We start from the raw sequence: 19,716 nt of genomic DNA, 5'->3' as shown, positions 1-19,716 counted from the left end.
TGAATCAATACAGCAGACGTGTTGTTTTTAAGTCTAAGTAGATGTTTGGCAGAGTAGAGAAGGCTTTGAAACAGTGTTTAGGTGGATAAAATTCATCAGTATACAAAACATAATTGAACACTTACATGAATCAATAAAACGGAAATTTAAAAAATTTAAAGATTTAAGCAGATTAAGCAGAATTCTATCAACTAAAACATTATTAATATTATCACATTATTAGAGTGGTGAAATACACAAATTCTGCTGAGTTTGAAAGACAGTTCATGACAAAACCTAGAAAAGAGAAATTAAAATAATAGTACATATTTTAATGAAATGTTGAATCAGTGGATTCAGTCGACCACTGAATTCTGTATTGTGGAAAAGCAGAAACAGAAATATAAAAACATTTTAAAAGACTTCTACACATGATGCTCACTTCAAATGTTCACTATATCTTTCTTTGACTTAAGACCTTTATGAATAATATCCATATACTGTAAATGTCTTTATCATGCAGATACTTTATTTTAATGTAATTGTGATAAGAGGTGCATCCATAGCATTTTGACAGGATTTGATAGCTGTGATTTCAGGGTACTAATCTTAGCCGCAGTGACACAAGACGATCATAAAAAAAGACTGAAGTGTTGCCCATATATTATGGTGTTAGTGCTCACACTTACATACTACATACACTTTAAGTTTGTGCTTCTACAGCTATCAAAATGTGTGTTCGCCCATTTTCCTATTGGATATCCTATTAAATATCATTATCCAGGTCACAAAAGCAAAGTTTGAAAGGAATAATAGCCATTTTCTATTCTTTTTAGGCATACATAATTAGAAAATAACACTTACTACCCAGGAACAAAAACTGTATAACATAGTGTAATTAACTGTACTGCTGGAGTAGAAAGAAAATCTGAGAAAACTGACTTAATTGTAGCTGCAACAAGGAGATTTCTGGGTGTTGTTGCAGCTACAGCAGAGTGGGAAATGGTGGGAACGACGCGGATGTTATTGTTGTTTTAGTCAGTGGAGATTTTAGTTTAAATCCAGCAGATGGCGGTAATGCGACATTTGCCAACCGCCAATAAAAACGTAGAATAGGAAGAAGAAGCGATGTGATTGGTGGAAAGTTTGGCGGACTTTATCCTCAGTGAAGACGCAGTTTTTTTTGTTGTAGCCTCATGGACAGATTTTAGTTTCACAACTGACAGCCAGCGGCGGGAGTCTCTTCTCGACAGGTGAGTTTGTTAACGGTACTAACAATGTACAAACTTATATACACGACAAACTACGGGTCACGTTGGCAGCTAGAAATACACTTTTAAAAGCGACTAACCTCTGTTTTGCGTTTGAAAGTCTTATTTGACATGATTTGTGTATTTGTTGGCTCTTGCTCGGTTGACATTCGGCAGCTTGTTTGTTTCCTTCAAAGGTAGAAATTTAGGTCAGATAAGCGGGCAGTTATTATGACTTTATATCTTTAACAGTAGTGGTACATTTCTACAGCTCAGCTCACTCTAAAAGTTTATCAAACGAGTCCACTTACTGCTTTGTTTGTGTTAACTCCCTTGTTGCCAACTTTCTGGGTCAGTCGAGCAGAGCAGATAAAGGTAATAAAACTCATGTGACAGACGGCTGACTGGCCTGCAGTAACTTTGTAAACCAGACCAGCAGTACCAGATAAATATTTACCCTTTGTAAGTTAGTGTTAATACGGCGGGCAAAGATCTGGCTTCTTGGAGTAATGAACTTATTATACAAGTTACATCATAGTCTGTGTTATGAGAGGTTTTGCAATTCAGTTGCTCATCTATCTTGTCTATGTAATGGTTCAAAGTTTAACTGATGGAGCCACATCACGCCACCGCTGGAGTGTTGCAACGCAGCTGCAGACAGCAGAGATGCTGATGTGTACTCCTTTGTCTGAGGTTGTGGGCTGTGATAATGGATCTATGAAAATGGATCTGTGATAATGGACCTGTATGGCAGATTGTCAGCAGCACTCATTGTATATTGTTTAAAAAGACAATACGATAACAACAATCCAATATAGTTTTCAGCCTCATTAAAGGTCAAAAAAAGTTCACTTAAAGGACCAGTGTGTAAGATTTAGTGGCAACTAGTGGTGAGGTTGCAGATTGCAACAAAGTGAGTACCCATCCTCTTCCCCTTCAGATGATGCTGCCCCACTGTATGCAAACTGACTGGTGACAAAATCCGCACACATTCATTGTCTATTTGAAGCGACTACTTCGCTACACAAAACACACAGACCTGAATTGGCGGTGCGGCGAGTGAGCGGGATAAATTCAAAAATTCAAACAGTGCTCACATCAAGACAGCCAATTAAGCTGCGGCACCATCTACTTTCTGAACAGCTGTGTGTACCAGCTGTGCGACTGGCGGGGTGTTTTATATGAATTGGACGCATTCAGTGGGGCTGCACCGCAAGCATGTAGGAGAACCTACAGAGGCCACAAAACTCATGAAAAACACGAAAGCCAGTGTTTGGTTTGTCTGTTCTGGGCTACAGTAGAAACATGGCGGTGCAACATGGTGGCCTCCGTGGAAGAGGACCCGCTCTCTATGTAGAAATAAAGGGCTCATTCTAAGGTAACAAAAACATGATTCTTATTTTCAGGTGATTATACATTAATTAAAACATATGAATATGATATTCCGTTTCTGCCAATAAATTCCCTTAAATCCTAAATACTGGTCCTTTAATTCAACTTTTTAATACTCTTTATTTATGTTTGTATGTTTTTGTGACTCTTATCAAGTCTCTAAATAAACGTAAGAATTATCCTCTTCCTCTTCTTTAGATCTCCACTTACCAGGTAAACCACGACCATGTCTTTAACAAACGGCCACAGTGTGAGCAAGGAAACATGGGACTCGCACAACAAGATGATGTTGGAGCCTCTGTCCATCAACGACTCTGAGGTTTGTGTTCAGTGGATTTTACAAATAAAGTTTATCTACATAAAGGACATAGACAAAAGACTGGAGTGGGATAAACAGTACTAATAACTTCTTTCAAGAATATTGTTTTAATGAGAGTTTTGTGCATTGGATTGGTGTCGACATTGCAACTTTCTAGAGCTGAAACAAGATTATTTTCATCATTGATTAATCCATTCATTGCACTCATTTACAGTCATATAAAAAAGAGAAAAGCAGCACATCGTCTCATATGAGAGGCCGGGAACTCAATCAATTAACCAACTGGTCGTTTCATCTCCAGACTTTTCCCATCTCATTATTGCATTTGCAGTCAGACTCTGAGAGCAGCTACTAATCACAAATAATTCTCCACATGAGTGTAGAACAGAATAAATGATGTGTTTTTGCACTATAGAGCTTGTGTAACAAAATGTTCTTGTCCGCTGAATAATATTTGTGTACGTCTGTGTTTCAGGTGTTCTCCATCATAAAAAAAGAGAAGCACAGGCAGGTTTACGGTCTGGAGCTGATAGCGTCCGAGAACTTTGCCAGCAGAGCTGTTCTCGAGGCTCTGGGTTCCTGTATGAACAACAAGTACTCTGAGGGATATCCTGGACAGAGGTACAAGGATCGACCAAGTTTGTCGAATTACTTATTAAATATCAGGAATGCATTCATGCTGTATCCTACCTATTATTAGATAACAAATAAAGTTGTAATAATCTGCATGATCCCTGTGTTCAGGTACTATGGTGGTACGGAGCATGTTGACGAGCTGGAGAGACTCTGTCAGAAGAGGGCGCTGGAGGCCTTCGGTCTGGACTCAGAGAAATGGGGCGTCAACGTGCAGCCATACTCAGGTATCAAATACTAATTTAACATCTAAAACTAGAAACGCTTGGGGAAGGGCTTGACTGATGTCAGTATTTTTAACGTACTTTCTCACTCTTCAAACTCTTCTTCTGTACTCCTCGCTTTTTCCATCTCCTCTCCTCATGTCTTGCAACGTCTTCCTTGTTCCTCTCTCTTACTTGACATACTTTTGTTGATGCTTCTCTGTAAAGGTTCGCCAGCCAACTTTGCCGTCTACACGGCCATTGTGGAACCCCATGGCAGGATCATGGGACTGGACCTTCCTGATGGAGGTCACCTGACACACGGCTTCATGACTGAGAAAAAGAAAATCTCAGCGACGTCCATCTTCTTTGAGTCCATGCCATACAAGGTACATAAGAGTCACATGCAAATTGTCGATGCACGCTCAGGCAGTTGGGAACTTGGCATTGAATTATTCTAATGGCATTTGAACATTTCTGTTGTATCTGATGCTACTTTACAACTCTGTCATTGTGTGCTTCATAAAATCCTTTTTATCTTAATGTTGTTTTCCTAGACAGGGTATAAAGAATCATTTAGAGTGGGTCATTGTTGCTTAAAAAGTGGCTTTCTGAAAGACGTTTTATATTTGGAGTAGTTACATCTTGACTCTGGAGACGAAGTTAAACAAGATTAATTCAAACTGCCTCCATTTTCCCTCATTAGTGCAAGTATGTGCACGTGGCGTTGGCCTGTGGCTCCTTATAAAATGTGGGCTAAATTGGAAACGTAATAGAATAAAAGTAATTTAACTGTGTTGTTTTGGTGTATTTGTAATGACATGATCTACTGTTTTTAGGTGAATCCAGAAACTGGCTACATTGACTATGACAGACTGCAAGAAAACGCACGGCTCTTCCACCCAAAACTCATCATTGCAGGTCTTTTAGTACGCACACACACAAAGACAGTGCATGCTTGTTTAGTTTTTAGGGTAAAATTTTAGTTTTAGACCAAAGAACTGAACTGAGTCTTTCATTTTTGTCTTCTTATTAAGATTGTAAATATGTCCCACATTAAAACAAATCATTTATTCCCTGTAAAAACAAAGAGGAGCTGTATATGTAAAGAAGAAGGAAAAAAAATATTATACATATTCGCTTCTGTCTTTTTCTCCTCCAGGAACAAGCTGCTATTCCCGCAACATTGACTACGCTCGCATGAGGCAGATTGCTAATGAGAATGGTGCATATCTGATGGGAGACATGGCTCACATCAGCGGACTGGTGGCAGCTGGAGTGGTGCCCTCGCCCTTCGAGTACTGTGACATTGTTTCCACAACAACACACAAGACGCTGCGCGGCTGCCGCGCTGGAGTTATATTCTACAGGAAAGGTAGAAATGGAATATGACGCCTTTTTCAAAAACAAACCTCTTGCCTTATCTGCTTTCCATCTGACCTTCTGTCTGTCTTTCTGTTTCTCTCCTCCAGGTGTGCGGAGTGTGGATGCAAAGGGGAAGGAGACTCTGTACAACTTGGAGTCTTTGATCAATCAGGCTGTGTTTCCAGGGCTGCAGGGAGGACCACACAACCATGCAATCGCAGGTGCACCTCGTCATCATTTTTCTCCCTTTTGCCTTTATTCTCTCAGCTTGATGTGAACAGCTGTTCTATTTTGCCGGCGTCTATCTCATTTAGGTCATGTTTTTCACAGGTGTTGCTGTAGCTCTCAAACAAGCCATGACATCAGAGTTCAAGGCCTACCAGATGCAGGTTCTTCAAAACTGCAAAGCTCTATCAAGTAGCCTTATTGACCATGGGTACAAGATCGTCACTGGTAAGTGCTGCAGTGCCACTCCACAAGCACAAGTTTAATTGAAACTTCACCATAGAGAAAAAAATGATGACAATAACTTATTACATCCATTCCTTTATTTCCTCCTTCATATAAAGCATTTGGAGGTATTGATGTTAGTGAATAATATATATTGAGTTCTCATTATTATGACAGCCTCACGTTAATGTAAACATCCCTATTGAACCTCTATTTATCTAGTTTCAGATGACAACAGTTAAAACTTATATAATCCTAAATATTTGTTTAAAATAGGGGTGATGACGCAGCATGCATGATTTATTATATATATATAATTTATTTATTGTTTTTACTGGTGGTTTAGTTGAAAAAAGCCTTTGATAGCAGATTTATAGCATCATGGTCTGTGTTATGTCTTTTAATGCTCTGTGTCTCTGTGTGTAGGCGGCTCTGACAACCATCTGATCCTGCTGGACCTGCGCAACAAAGGAAGTGATGGAGGACGGGCTGAGAAGGTTCTGGAAGCCTGTGCTATTGCTTGTAATAAGAACACCTGTCCAGGTAGTGTGTTGTAGCACTAATATGCAATGATACATGCAGCTTTGTTTGCATTGTAGAGTGTGTGTGTGTGATTTCTACCCTTGCCTTTGTGAATGTTGCCATTGTTAATGATCCTTCAGAGCGCCATTCTAAACTTTTCACATACATCTCTTTGTTTAGGGGATAAGAGCGCTTTGCGCCCCAGTGGTCTGAGGTTTGGCTCTCCAGCTCTGACCTCTAGAGGTTTGGTGGAAGATGACTTCAAGAAGGTGGCTGAGTTCATTCACAGAGGTAAAAAAAAAAAAAAAGTAGAATCTCTGAGATATTCTCTGAGAAAAGTGTTTGAACTGTGGTGACCAGACCAATGAAGGGGTGATAAGGTATTCAGCTATCTGTGCTTTAAGTGATACTGCACCCAATATGTCTTTTGAGTATCAAACACTCCCCTGTCTATGCAGCACACCAAACTTAACCCCTGTAAAACCACAAATTGTCATTTTTATACTTCATTTTTGTATGGATTAAACAAACCAGATAAAACATGGTAATTAATGAGCTTTAGAGGTGCTGGGAGGCAGATTTGGGTACTTTTGGACAGAACCAGGCAATCTTTATGCTAAGCTAAGCTAACCAGCTTTTTTTTTTTTTTTTTTTTTTTTTTTTTTTTTTAACTTAAAAATGTCAGAAACAACTCCCAAGAAGCACATTTGTAAAATGACACTTTGTTGAAACTTGGTAACACATTTAGCAGTTTTATGAAGTTCATTTTGAGATTCTGATTTTAATTTTGAATTAATTCAACCACTATGGTGCAGTGTTTTGTTTTGATTCCCGCCTCTGACTGGCTTCTTCTCCATAGTATCGGCAACTGAAGCTTGGACATCATCATATTTAAACCCATCCACCAAACCAAAATGATGAAAAAATAAAATCCTCAGAAACTTTTCAATCTGAAAGCCCTCACTGCTCTTCTTTATCCTACAGGCATTGAGCTGACCTTGGAGGTGCAGAGAAGTCTGGATCCCAAGGCCCCTCTGAGGGAGTTCATTCAGGCTCTTTCCCAGGGAGAGAAGTTCCAGCAGCGGGTATCTGAGATCAGGACAGAGGTGGAGGCTTTCGCTGGTCGTTTCCCCATGCCTGGCCTACCTGAGCTGTAAAGGGTGGAGCTTCTGACACTGATGGCTGCTGGACTACTGATTATTGCAAACATTATTATACCAATTTTGGTGGTGTGTTGTTCCGTGTGTATATTTGTTGTAAGTGTACACCTATGAAATCTGTCAAAGCTCATATCAAGACGCTTCCTTGTGACTTCACAGCAGTCATGGATAGACAACATTACAGCTCGGAACAGACTTGTCTCAATGAAAAGATTTGTGTGTGGATGAGCAGACGTCATTGTCCTCTAGTTGTTCAGTATTGCTATAATACCTTCGCTGTTTCATGTTTTTTTTCTCAACTGTCAACATAAGATGTTACATTTACATTTAAGCTTTAATCTTGAAAGCAATCTCCACTTCCTTTTGTAGTGAGTTTCCAAGTTCAACGTTTCCTTACAGGCAGCACTGCAGATTGAAGCACAAAGTGACTATTAGTTTCATAAATGAGCGTCCTGTGTTACACACTGTATGCACATATACAGTTTGATACATAATAAAACTACCATTGTTAACTATAACGAATGAATCGAAGTCTTATGTTTGTGATCTTTTAGTTTGACTGCAGATCTCTGCAAATGGGATGTTCCTTTCTTGATAGAAATATTAACAGACTGTTATGAAGAAATTCAGCATGAGATTAAACATTGAACGAGTTGATAGTTAAATACTCTGCTTCACGATGAAATGAAAATATCTTCAGGAACACACAGCACCCAAAGTTCTCACTACATATAAAGTACATCTCAAAGTACATCGCCTTCTGTTCATGTCTCTAGATAATATAAAGCTTCTATTTTTAGTCTTTCCTGTTTAAACAGAATCGGCTGACTGTCTTAATGCGCTTAACCCTGAATTTACACAAAGCATTTAGTTCTGAGAGACGCTTGCATGATAAGTGAGGATGAGATTTAAATAGGAGCCAGTAAAAGTTAACCCAAATAAAATATACTGTGACAGCAGACTGCTTATGTTTATTTAACTTTATTCATAGAGATTACAATATTACATACATTTATTCAATATATTTAATTGAATATAAACTAATCCTGGTCAAATTGCTGTATATATAGTGTGTGTGTGTGTGTTCAGGGCAATTTGACAATAAAACAATAGGTTAATGAAAAATATTCATTTATTAATTACACTGGTTATATATACAGTAAATTAATATGATAAATAAAATATTTGTTAACTATATGTTTATTTGTTTATGTTTATTACATTATTATATTGATAGTTGTTAAAAGTTACATTTCTGATTAAATAAATGAATAAAACTTTAGTAAGTTTTGTGAATCAACAACTAAGAGAAAGATAAACAAACAACTGTAAATAACCATCGTCCTGCGCTGGTCTGGGACTGTTGCTGGTTTGAAACAAACAGGTGGAGAGACTCAGTCCAGGGTCCAGCGGAAGACAGAGACCACACTGTTCCAACATTGTCTTAATCCTGTTTGTTTTTTGTAACTTTGACTACTAAACACTGCTCAAGGTTCACCATCGTACAGGATTACCCACAGGACAGTAAAGCCTATCTGGAAATGGTGAAAGAAAAACTAAAACACAACTGGGAAAATTACCTTCAGATTTATACAGGTGGTGAAAAGGCCTGATAAGGAAATCTGGCTTTGTCTCTTATATCTGGACCTTCAAATTATGAAGGATAGACTGAGGGTGTTCAGTCTTTAGAATGGAATTAATAGCAATAATCTGTGCATTACAGTGAATTGAGGAGGTGAAACCACAGAAAACAGTCATATGCTCAGATTCTGACGCCATTTATGGAAAACAAACTAGGTGTCTGATCTAATTGTAAAGCTGTTAATTCTGTTGGACAAGACTCAGAGGTGGAGAGAAATGAGACTGTGGAAAGGGCATTGAAGAGACCTTAGAGAAACTTGTCATGAGCAGGCTGGACTGATTAATTCTAACTAGGACAAAAAGATCAGACCACATAACTCGTGTCCTCCAAAACTGTCATTGGCTACCTGTTGTCTGCAGAGTACAATTCAAAATTCTCCTCTTGGTGTACAAAGCACTTAATGGTCTGGCTCCACAATACATGTCAGACATGCTAATAAATCTCCTACATGTGCCTACAGCATTTTCTAAGTCTGCTGAGATGGCATTCAGCATGTATGCACTTAAAAAATGGAAGCGTTTTCCTGCTGAACTTAGAGTTCTTTTAAAAGCAAACTAAACACCTTGCTATTCAGTCAAGCATTTTCTTAAATGAACTCAGCATATATGTACAGTATGTATGTATGTATGTATGTATGTATGTATGTATGTATGTATGTATGTATGTATGTATGTATGTATGTATGTATGTATGTATGTATGTATGTATGTATGTATGTATGTATGTATGTATGTATGTACAGTATGTATGTATGTATGTATGTATGTATGTATGTATGTATGTATGTATGTATGTATGTATGTATGTATGTACAGTATGTATGTATGTATGTATGTATGTATGTATGTATGTATGTATGTATGTATGTATGTATGTATGTATGTTTTTGTACAAGCACATTTTTTGCTGTGTTTTTTTTGTTTGTTTGTTTGTTTTTATGTAAAACACATTGCTTGTTAGGTAAATCCAGAAGGTGAAAATGGTCAGACTGCAATCTAGCACTGAACTGTGAGAGGCAGTAATGTGCCACAAATGTACATAACTACTCTGGGATCTTTTTAGTCTGAGCATGTATTTTTATACTGTTCTAGATGTCAACAATAGCGACAGACGCTTACAATTGCACTCCAAAGGAATCACATGACACGTGGTATTAGAGAAATGTTGCAGAGGAGTTCAGGTGACGTAGGGTACAGGGTTATGTTCAGATTTGTGGGAAACACAGGAATTAATAGGAGAATTTAATGTAATAGTGTAGTAACCGTTGTTATCTACACTACAAACCAGAAGGTGGCGGTAATGCGCCTAAAAGCTGTTTGCCAACAGCCATTAGACAAAAGAGGAAGAAGAAGAAGAAGGGCTCTGCGTGCCTTGTTCCGTCAGGTCAGAGGTCAATCTGCGCGCCTCTCATCCTCACATCCACTATTATAAGCAGCTCCGTGACAAACAAACAACTTATACACCAAACTTAATAAAACAGCTCCGGGAAAGCTACAAAACGCAGCAGCTCCTTGTGTTTTCTACATCGGGAAGCTCGCTGATTGTCTTCAGCTCGTCGGTTAGCCCGGCTAGCTGCGTTAGCTGCTGAAGGAAGTTACTAACAGGCTCAACTCCAAGCTAACTAACCGAAGCTGACATTTCTCTTGACGGGAGCACGACAAACCAAAAGCAGACATGCAGGATCTACTGGCCAACGTGGATCATATCAAGTTTGACCTGGAGATCGCTGTGGAGCAGCAGCTGGGGGCGCAGCCGCTGCCTTTCCCCGGCATGGACAGTAAGTGCTCGGATGCTAGCTGGTGCTTAGCCGCTGTAGCTGGGAAACTGTGATCAGAGTTACAGGTGGACATTAGCATCTGGATGTTGGTGTCTCTGTTCGTGTTTGTGTGATCCAAACCCCTTTATGTCCCCACAGAGTCCGGCTCTGCTGTGTGTGAGTTCTTCATGAGAGCAGCGTGTATAAAAGGTAAAAACACAACATGACAACATTTCAGCTGCTCTGCACTCAGACTAACTATTTAGGGGCATTTACACTACTGTCACACATGAAGCACATAACTACATACATACACTTGACTGCCATTTTTAATTCTGTAGAATCAGAACTGACTTTTTTTTAAAGGGATATTCCAACAATTTAATATTTAAAGTCCGTGTAAAGCAATAATAAATATGTGTTCTGAGTTTGTCAAAACACAGAAAAATGTGTTATTAACCACTCAGCCAAATTTTAATGATTAAAAAATCATCCAAGTATATAAAATTAAGTTTCAAAATCCTGTTAAAATCTGCAATATTCTCTGCTGTGATACACTGGGGGCGTGTCCTCTGAAAGTACTGGCCAACTGAACAGCCTCTGAGTTATCAATGCTTGTACCAAACTCCCATATAAAAATACACAATTTAAAATAGGTCTTGTTTGTAGGTGTAAGACAAGCAACATGGATGATATTTTAAAATTAAGTAATATTAGGAGCCACTGTTTAATGCAGCACATATTTTGTAGGTAAATGTGGATTCGTTTCACTAAAAATGTAACTTAAATGACTAGTTAACAAGTAAACCATCACCAATCATCTGTATGGTAAATTGTCGTTTTTTTTCAATGGACTTTGGTTAACTTAACGTTACTCACTTCTCTGCTGAAAAGCAGCTTCATTGTGGCCGTCACCCTTGGAAACATTTCCTCTTAAGCAGTGCTTTTTGGTGAAGCGCTGCTCTGTAAATGCTCTCCCTCTGGCCGGGGACCCACTCAAAATATCCTGAACACAGAAATGGTGAAAAACAGTTTAATGCTCAAACTCCATGATCCAGTACTACATAGTTCAGCCTTTTCACATGTTTTCAGCAATTATTTTTTAACATGTATAATGTGTTGAAAAAGATTTTCCTTTACACAGGTTTTAACTTCCATGAAGGTGGAGGTCTCACAAGAGATAGGTGGAAAAATAATTGTCAAGCAGTAAAGGATCTTCCAAACCTCCCTGGATCTTACATTTGTCATAATGCAACTAATAACATCTTTTCGTTATACTGCGTATGCATATTGAGCAATGCCGGTAGAATGGGAAGAACAGGAAAACCTCCAGTTTCTCTGACTTGGAAGTGTTGATACATTATTTTAGATACTGCTATCCATGAAGTCACATCAGTTAAAAAGTCTAATTCAGCTATTTTTGTGGAGTTACATATTTAGAGCAGTTCAGTAAGAAGTGAAACCAGATACAAACTGTTTAATGATCTGAATCAAATGTGTGAGTTAATATAGTGTAGCGTTAATATTGAATTCTAATTAGATACAAGTATCTACCATTGCCATTGGCAGCACCTTTGCTGCCATTTTTCCATTGTTTTGTTCACACTTCAGCACTTCTTTTCATCAAGTGGTAGATATAGTTGCTGTCAGAAATTCCCAATATCTCAGACTGTAATATATCAGTGTCAAAGTTCTATTACAAAAGGAGCAGCATGAAGTGACTGCTTTAAATTAGAACTGAGTACCATCACATACAGCCTCAGTGTGGCTGCAGGAGAGCACTGAGTTCTGATAAGTGGAAATGAACAAATTACCTTTCAAAAGACATGAAGATCGACCCCCGGCTAATGTCTCAAACTCTGTGTTGTTAGTTGGTAACGCAGGCTTTCTGTTTTAAATTTAAATAAAGTGTCAAGCTCAAGCTGAGATAACACTAGTGATTTCATCCAGGTTATTTTCTCCTAAACTCTTAAATAAGAGTAAAGTGACCTTATGTGTAAAACTAGAGTTGCCCTATAAGTAGTTAGCGAATTTTTCAGATTGTGATGCACATAAATACTTCCACTGATAGCAACGTAACACATATTTCTTTTTTATTTACATTGATACCTTTACTGGTAATAAATCCAGCACCAAGTCCTAGTTGTAGCACAAAACCTAACCTGATACACAGAAGAAGATACCAACATGTGATGATTTCTGGACCACACAAGCTTGTAATTCCCTATTTGTGTATCTTTCATCTTAATGGATGCATGTTCAAGATGCCGGTAGGTCAAACTTTTCAGGCATAAGCATGGGAAAATGGAAAATACTTAATTCTGTTGTGTTGTGTTGTATCTTTGTTTCCACTCACAGGCGGGATGTGTCCGTTCCGTCACATCAGTGGAGAGAAGACGGTGGTGTGTAAGCACTGGCTCAGAGGACTGTGTAAGAAAGGAGACCAGTGCGAGTTTCTCCACGAGTACGACATGACCAAGATGCCTGAATGCTACTTTTACTCCAAATTTGGTTGGTTGACTTTACTTTGCACAAAATCACACAGATGAGCTCAGTGGCTGTATTTGTTGATCAGCATCTGGCTGATTTTATTTGTGTGTTGACCCTCGCAGGTGAGTGTAGCAACAAGGAATGTCCGTTCCTGCACATTGATCCCGAGTCCAAGATCAAAGACTGCCCCTGGTACGACCGAGGCTTCTGCAAACACGGTAGGTGCTCAGTAGTGGACATAAACTCTCCAGCAGTAATGATATTAACACCTCCTAAATGTGCAGAAAATATACTCCTGCTGGTTCGAATTTCTGCATCAGCAGCAAAAAAACCTCAATTTTTCATTGTCCATCTGCATTATTCTTATATTTCTGTCCCTGACTTCCTGTCTCAGGTCCTGACTGCAGACACAGACACACAAGGAGGGTGATCTGTGTGAATTACCTGGTGGGCTTCTGTCCAGAGGGAAAATCCTGTAAATTTATGCAGTATGTTACCTTTTTTATTTGATTCCCACATAATAGAAATGTGCAAGTAAAACAGTCAAAACAGAGACAGTTTTGCTGCCACTTATGACTTGTTTCAGCATTAAGTTTTGTGATTAGGGATAGTTCTCTCTGTGTGTTATTCATCGGATGAAATGTCATCTACAGTAGTATAATTATCTTTAGACAAAAGACAGAGGCAGCAATAGAAATAAAAATAATTGGTGACATCACCCTACAGTTACACAGATTTAACAGTGAGATCTTCTTCCACAGTCCCCGTTTTGAGTTGCCGATGGGAGCTTCTGAACAGCCTCCTCTACCACAACAAACCCAGAACCAGACAAAGGTAAGAGCTACTAGGATGGGACTGTGAGACTCTTTTTTTTTTAGACTATACTAGATGCACGTCTACATGCTAATTTGTTGCTGAACAGCAGAACAAACCGTTTCTCTTTGCTGGGTTCCTCCTGCAGCCTGTGCCTACCATCGGCCGCTCCTCGCTCTCTCTAATCCAGTTGACCAACTCCAGTCCAGGCCAGCGGCCGCAGAACCACGTCATGAACGCCGGTGCTCAGCAAAATAACATGACGTCCAACAGAGGGCCTCGGCCACTGGACCAGGTCACCTGTTACAAGGTGATTCATCTGCACGTTTGTCTGCTCAAAATCTGTTGTACACACCAGACTCTCGCTTTGGTTGTAAATAACGAGACTGGCATCTGTTACCTTTTCTTTGTTCAGTGGTGTGTATTTGTACTTTACATACACACACTCTGTCTTTTCTGCACTATTTCCAGCTTTCCTTTGCTTTTAATAAAAAGCCATTAATCTCTTCATTTTTTTTTTGGTCTCCCCTGTGTCTGTAGTGTGGAGAGAAGGGCCACTACGCCAACAAATGCACTAAAGGCCACCTCGCCTTCCTGAGTGGACAGTAACCTTCAGTCTCAAGGTCCTAACACCGCAGTGCTGTAGCTCGCCTCCCTGATGTGAGCAGAGGAGATGAGAGGAAGAGTAGCTGAAGAGATGAAGCCCCTCTGCTCCAAAGACTCAAGTTCAACTTAAAGACTTTAACTGCCGCTCTTGTGTGTGTCGTTTCATACAGACACAGGCAGGAGGGAAGATAAACATAGCTACTTTTTCGGTATTTTGCCTCTTAAAGAAAAAAAACATGGATACATGAAAATGACAACAAGCAAAAAAAAAAGACACTGAGGTCACCATCTGTGTGGCTGTGGTTGAATGACCTGACTTGCGGGTTAGTCTAAAGTTTTCTATGTTTGTACTGTATGGAACACCGACTCTGAAAAAACAGGCACCCAGTGAAACAGGTGCAGAGCTTAAACATGTTGCTGCTTTTTTTACAGCATATTCCTGTTTCCTCAGGTCATGTGACTGCATCTGTGATACCTAACTACTGTTCCTGTTCTGCTAATCTGAGTAAATCTCTGACAGTGTAAGTGAAATAAACCACAGAAATGTGATAAGTGCCAGTAGGAATGTAAATGGCCGTTTGTACTTTAAACTGTTGTAGTTAATCAGACTCTGAATGGGGTTCTGTACACCTTGCATTATCTGAAAACCTCTAAAATTTAGACTATTGCATTAGTCAAACAAGACTTGTCACCCTCAACTACATATTTGTGGTTTTTTGCAAACATTTGAAATCCTGGAAATAGTTCATTATTCTCCAGTTGTGTGTGTGTGGAGGCCCTGCGTTCTGAAATCTGAATACACATATTTTAACTTAAAGGAAACGTGGAGGGTGAAGCAGCTCAGCTCAAGTTGTATCTCAGAGGATTACTTTCATTATTTTGCTGACAGTGGATACAGTCTGAACATATTCTCACAATCTGTACAGTGTGTACAAATAAATGTTTGTTACAGATGTACCTGTTATACTTTCATTCCCACCTTACTACACTATTGAGGTGGCCACTGTTTATAAAGTATCTGCACTCCTAATAGTTAATTGTAACGATTGATGCAGCTTTATATCACTAACTCATCCCATATTTGTCACACACCCAAAACATGACATCCAACAGTAAGTCTTTGTATTGTTTATTGGTCACAACAGTCACATATCTACACAAAGCTGAGAATAGAAACAGCAGGGGAAGCTTCAACCCTGAAGGTCTGATGGCTGCTGAGGGAGCTCAGTGGTACTTCCTCCAGCGATCATGTTCTAGAAGAGAAGACGAAGCGAAGGATGTTAAAATGTTATTTAAAAGGTAATTTTTCTTTCCTCATCTGTGATCTATGTAGCTAATTTGAGACACTGAAGTGCAAAAGGGGCTTACTCTTAGAATATAATAAGTAACAAAATGAAAAATAGTGGCTGAGTTAAGTATATTCAGGGCTCAAAACTGACATTTATAACAAAGGGTAAACAAAGTAGGGATTTCTTACTGATGTGGTCGTATTCCCACAGGTAGCTGAGGGCCACGTAGCCAGCCAGCAGCATGGCTACACCACCGATGCCTCCCTTCTTCACGTTAATGTACTTGTTGTAATATCTGTCGTGGCCTAGAAGAGAAGGAGGCAATAAAAACAGCATAAACCACAGTTCAAAACAGTATGACGACATAGTGCAGTGCAGTATCCAAGTGAATACACTTTCCCACCATTTGTCAACTACATTTGACATCTTGTTTCATAAATTAACGCTCTCAAATATGTTGATAGTTATTGCCTCCAAAAAGATAGAAGATCGCATTTAAACGTCTCTGTTCATGATTTATGAGGTTTCTGTATCACCACATTCTTTCTGCTGCTGTTTCTCAAACCAACGGTGATTGATGTTTCAAAGATATCTGCCAAGGCTTGTATTTCATAAATCAGCAATGGTGAAAACTGAAAACTCCAGTATTTGTAATAGAAACTGGAGCGAAGGAAACAAAACCAGAACTGCTTTCTTCTAATTGTAAAAGAAGGTAAAAAGCTTTTTATTGAACACAGTTTTAGTCAGAACAGGTTTCCTCACCCCTGCGGACGGCTGAGATGATGCCATTGGGAGTGAAGTCTCGACCTCCAAGCCAGCTTCCCAGCTCTCCCAGTTTCACATCCATCAGCCGCTTCTCAGCTACGGGAACTAATCATAAGCGGAGAAGGCAACAACAGTTAGATTACACATTGTCCATAATGAGAAAAACGCGCTGTAGCTCTTGTGGTGTGCTCTGATTTAGACCTCAAATGATCAAATAAACAGCTTTGACCCCCAGGCTACGAAGCTGCTGTAAAATATCGAGCTTAACACCTGGTGTGACCACAGTGCAGTCGTGTCATACATCTACTTCATTGTGTTTAGCAGGTGCTTGTCACCAACCAGTGGATGATTTAAACTAAAGTAATGTCAGCTGTAAAACTCCTGCATTCACTTCAGCAAAAGTAAGGAGGTATATAAAGTATTACCAATGAGGCTGCAACATTTAAGTTAATTATAAATGTGTTGGTTATTTTTTCAATAATTAACCTTTTCTGCCCACAAATTAGCAGAGTCTGAGATTATGCCCCATTTAAATACCTGAACCAAAATCAAATATCCCTTTTGTAACACTTTGACTTGAAGAAAAGCAACAGGTTCTTCATAACTGTGAAGCTGTTGTACAATATTTTTTTATTAAACATCGAATCAGGTTTATGTTTAATTCTAAATTTGTCCAGACAAAGTAACACTGCTCATCCTTAAATTGTTAGCACTTCTGATGTGTTCATACTAAAGTCTCCTTCAACTCAAACATGTGTCTTGTTCCTTCAGTTGTATGTTTGACCTTCACTGTGCAGAGTTTGTTCTCATATGCATCTGCTGAAGTGGAAAAATTCCTTTGTGCTTGCCTTAAATCTCAGTTTAATACATATAAATACAAGCATAATTTGAGACATCACATCATGGTCCAATATGTGATTTACAAAAGTATGATGTGGAAACTTTAAGCCTCCAGGGCACAAAACAGAGAAATAGCTCTTCAGTGAAGTAGGAGACATCCAATTAAAGCTTTTAACATGAAAAATAATGTATATTCACACATTATGTTTTTTTCGATGAGGGAAGAGGAGTAGATGTCATTTAAAAATGCTTGAACAAGGTAATTAAACTTTTTTGGTTGAAAAACCATATCGCAACTTATTATCCTAAGCAGAGTATTATAATATGTCGTAAAACGTGTCTTTAATGGATATACTGGGCCATTTCCACCTCCGGAGGCAACTCTATTCACCAGAGGTGTGTAGCTATAATAAACCTACAATGAATAGTGCATTATTTATCATTACAAAGCAAAACAGCCTCTCGTGGTTTGTTTCTACAGTTTCATCTTGTTTTAGACTTAAAATTGACCAACTGTCAAGAGTTTGCGGTCTGTGTTTGCAGGCTACCGTGCAAGCTAACTTATAGCCAAAAGAAACCGTTACATAATTAAAAAAAATGCAACAACATAATTGTGACAGCTTTATGCAAACTACGAGTCAAATTGAAAGTTTCTTATCACAGTTAAATGTCAAAAAGCGGCTGGAAGAGGAGTTTTGACAGTAAAGCCGACAATGACACGCAAAGTCCTTGACGTGACTCAAAGGATTGACTGCGGCCTTCAGTCAGACAAACGCCTCCAACTGACTCATTAACGGTCCGTCAGACACAAAAACACACTCACTCTGCGAAAATGTGCTAATAGAAACCGACAACAAAGCACATAATAAAGAAAATATATGATTATTTCAGCAGAGGACACGCTACGTTACCTGGTCTATCCGCCATCTTGACTGGTGCAGACGGTCCTTGGTCGCAGCAGGGAATGATGGGAATAAAAGGACGAAGTGCATTATGGGTGGAAATGTAGTCTTTAAATCTATCCGCTGGAGGGCAGCAGAAGAAATGAAACCAAAAAGATTTACAAGCGTCACATTTTTTGCACAAAACAAGAAATATCTGGAGTAACAACAAATTAGTGAATGTGCACTTTTTTCATTTCCAAAACTAAACTACTGGACAAAATAAAACTACTTCACTGTATTTTTTTTGTTTTGTCCTCCCCCCCCAAAACATGAGGCTCTTGCAAAATTTTCTTTATTCACAACAAATAGGTACAACAACAGTTTTACAAAAAACAGAACTTCTTCTTCTTAGCTATCTATCATCACTTAAGGTGCCATACTGTTTGTGTTCAACAATAAACGGATGAAAGCAGGTTTGGAACCAGACCATTTAGATTTATGGCTGTTGAATTTACCAAAAATGATCAGCAGCTGAATTATATAGGTAATATTGCTATCCAACCCACTGAACACAAACTATAACATCACATCAGATACATCAATCTGTACATTAGTAGCCATTTTCCTAAGTTTTGCATATATAACCAAAATAAATTTGAATGAACAAAGTGAAAAATCAAATGAAATGTTTATTGGAGGTTTCAAGTTTCCACATCACTCTTGTATAAATGGATACTGGACTGTGATTGGCCTCCAAACTACAGCAGTTGTGATGTCACAAAATCCTGCTTTGAATACGAATGTAATTGGTTAATGTGAACATGTGTTACTGTATTCAAATTTAATGGTGAAGTGAGAAATACAGTGGAGGACGTTATTTCTAACAGCATTCTTATGGATCCTAAGGGTCCTTTATGGTTGTATTCAGAAGAACACAACTTTATCAAAATGGAACAATAATAGATATTTGTTTTTTGCATGCCAAAAGACTCACACACAAAAATGACTAAAAGACCAACAATGGGAGACGCTATTACATCCCCCATTAGAGAAGGTTACATATTACAAGGTAAACAGGATATATTTGAAAAGGTTTGTGGACCATTTGTTACTATGAAGTATATGGATTCATGATCAAGAAGGAAACAAAACAGTCACAGCAGAAGCAAACATTACTCTCCATATTAAATCTGTTCCTTAAAAATTAATCGAATGAATATGCATCACTCATTGTGATATATAAAGTTGGGTAGAATAAGAAAGTAAATATATCGTGTTCTGATACTACCTCAGGTTTTTGTAAAGCCCCATGTTAAACCTCTCTCTCACAGAGTGTCAGATCTTATGTGTTTTGAAAT

At 38.7% G+C, this 19,716-nt stretch overlaps 3 protein-coding genes across 3 annotated transcripts; 2 read left to right on the top strand and 1 right to left on the bottom strand.

The window, feature by feature from the left end:
* The first annotated feature begins 1,101 nt into the window (after positions 1–1,101).
* shmt1 (serine hydroxymethyltransferase 1 (soluble)) lies at positions 1,102–7,791 on the top strand. Its single transcript, XM_067615653.1, has 12 exons — positions 1,102–1,232; positions 2,820–2,940; positions 3,416–3,561; positions 3,685–3,800; positions 4,005–4,165; positions 4,616–4,697; positions 4,939–5,151; positions 5,249–5,362; positions 5,472–5,594; positions 6,018–6,134; positions 6,294–6,404; positions 7,098–7,791. Exons 2-12 carry the CDS (start codon positions 2,848–2,850, stop codon positions 7,268–7,270), a joined length of 1,449 nt encoding a protein of 482 aa, XP_067471754.1. The 5' UTR covers positions 1,102–1,232; positions 2,820–2,847; the 3' UTR covers positions 7,271–7,791.
* Positions 7,792–10,256: 2,465 nt separating this feature from the next.
* Positions 10,257–15,537, top strand: cpsf4 (cleavage and polyadenylation specific factor 4). Its single transcript, XM_067616252.1, has 8 exons — positions 10,257–10,692; positions 10,831–10,881; positions 13,030–13,182; positions 13,284–13,379; positions 13,556–13,649; positions 13,923–13,995; positions 14,123–14,284; positions 14,515–15,537. Exons 1-8 carry the CDS (start codon positions 10,590–10,592, stop codon positions 14,581–14,583), a joined length of 801 nt encoding a protein of 266 aa, XP_067472353.1. The 5' UTR covers positions 10,257–10,589; the 3' UTR covers positions 14,584–15,537.
* Positions 15,538–15,693: 156 nt separating this feature from the next.
* atp5mf (ATP synthase membrane subunit f) lies at positions 15,694–18,495 on the bottom strand. Its single transcript, XM_067616253.1, has 4 exons — positions 18,386–18,495; positions 16,632–16,739; positions 16,058–16,174; positions 15,694–15,833 (listed from the first exon to the last, which is right to left on the bottom strand). The coding sequence occupies exons 1-4, from the start codon at positions 18,399–18,401 to the stop codon at positions 15,805–15,807; spliced, it is 270 nt and encodes an 89-aa protein (XP_067472354.1). The 5' UTR covers positions 18,402–18,495; the 3' UTR covers positions 15,694–15,804.
* Between the last annotated feature and the right edge of the window lie 1,221 nt (positions 18,496–19,716).

Source organism: Thunnus thynnus, chromosome 17, assembly GCF_963924715.1.
Source record: "Thunnus thynnus chromosome 17, fThuThy2.1, whole genome shotgun sequence".
NCBI lineage: Eukaryota > Metazoa > Chordata > Actinopteri > Scombriformes > Scombridae > Thunnus > Thunnus thynnus.
This window is presented reverse-complemented; position numbering and strand designations above follow the sequence as displayed.

Coding starts and splice junctions, on each gene's coding strand:
- shmt1 (XM_067615653.1), top strand. CDS start 2,848: ATGTCTTTAACAAACGGCCACAGTGTGAGCAAGGAAACATGGGACTCG. Junction 2,941..3,415: donor TGTCCATCAACGACTCTGAG/GTTTGTGTTCAG, acceptor TCTGTGTTTCAG/GTGTTCTCCATCATAAAAAA. Junction 5,152..5,248: donor AGTTATATTCTACAGGAAAG/GTAGAAATGGAA, acceptor TCTCTCCTCCAG/GTGTGCGGAGTGTGGATGCA.
- cpsf4 (XM_067616252.1), top strand. CDS start 10,590: ATGCAGGATCTACTGGCCAACGTGGATCATATCAAGTTTGACCTGGAG. Junction 10,882..13,029: donor GAGAGCAGCGTGTATAAAAG/GTAAAAACACAA, acceptor TTCCACTCACAG/GCGGGATGTGTCCGTTCCGT. Junction 13,380..13,555: donor CCGAGGCTTCTGCAAACACG/GTAGGTGCTCAG, acceptor TTCCTGTCTCAG/GTCCTGACTGCAGACACAGA.
- atp5mf (XM_067616253.1), bottom strand. Junction 16,175..16,631: donor CATCTCAGCCGTCCGCAGGG/GTGAGGAAACCT, acceptor CTTCTCTTCTAG/GCCACGACAGATATTACAAC. Junction 15,834..16,057: donor GTGGGAATACGACCACATCA/GTAAGAAATCCC, acceptor CTTCTCTTCTAG/AACATGATCGCTGGAGGAAG.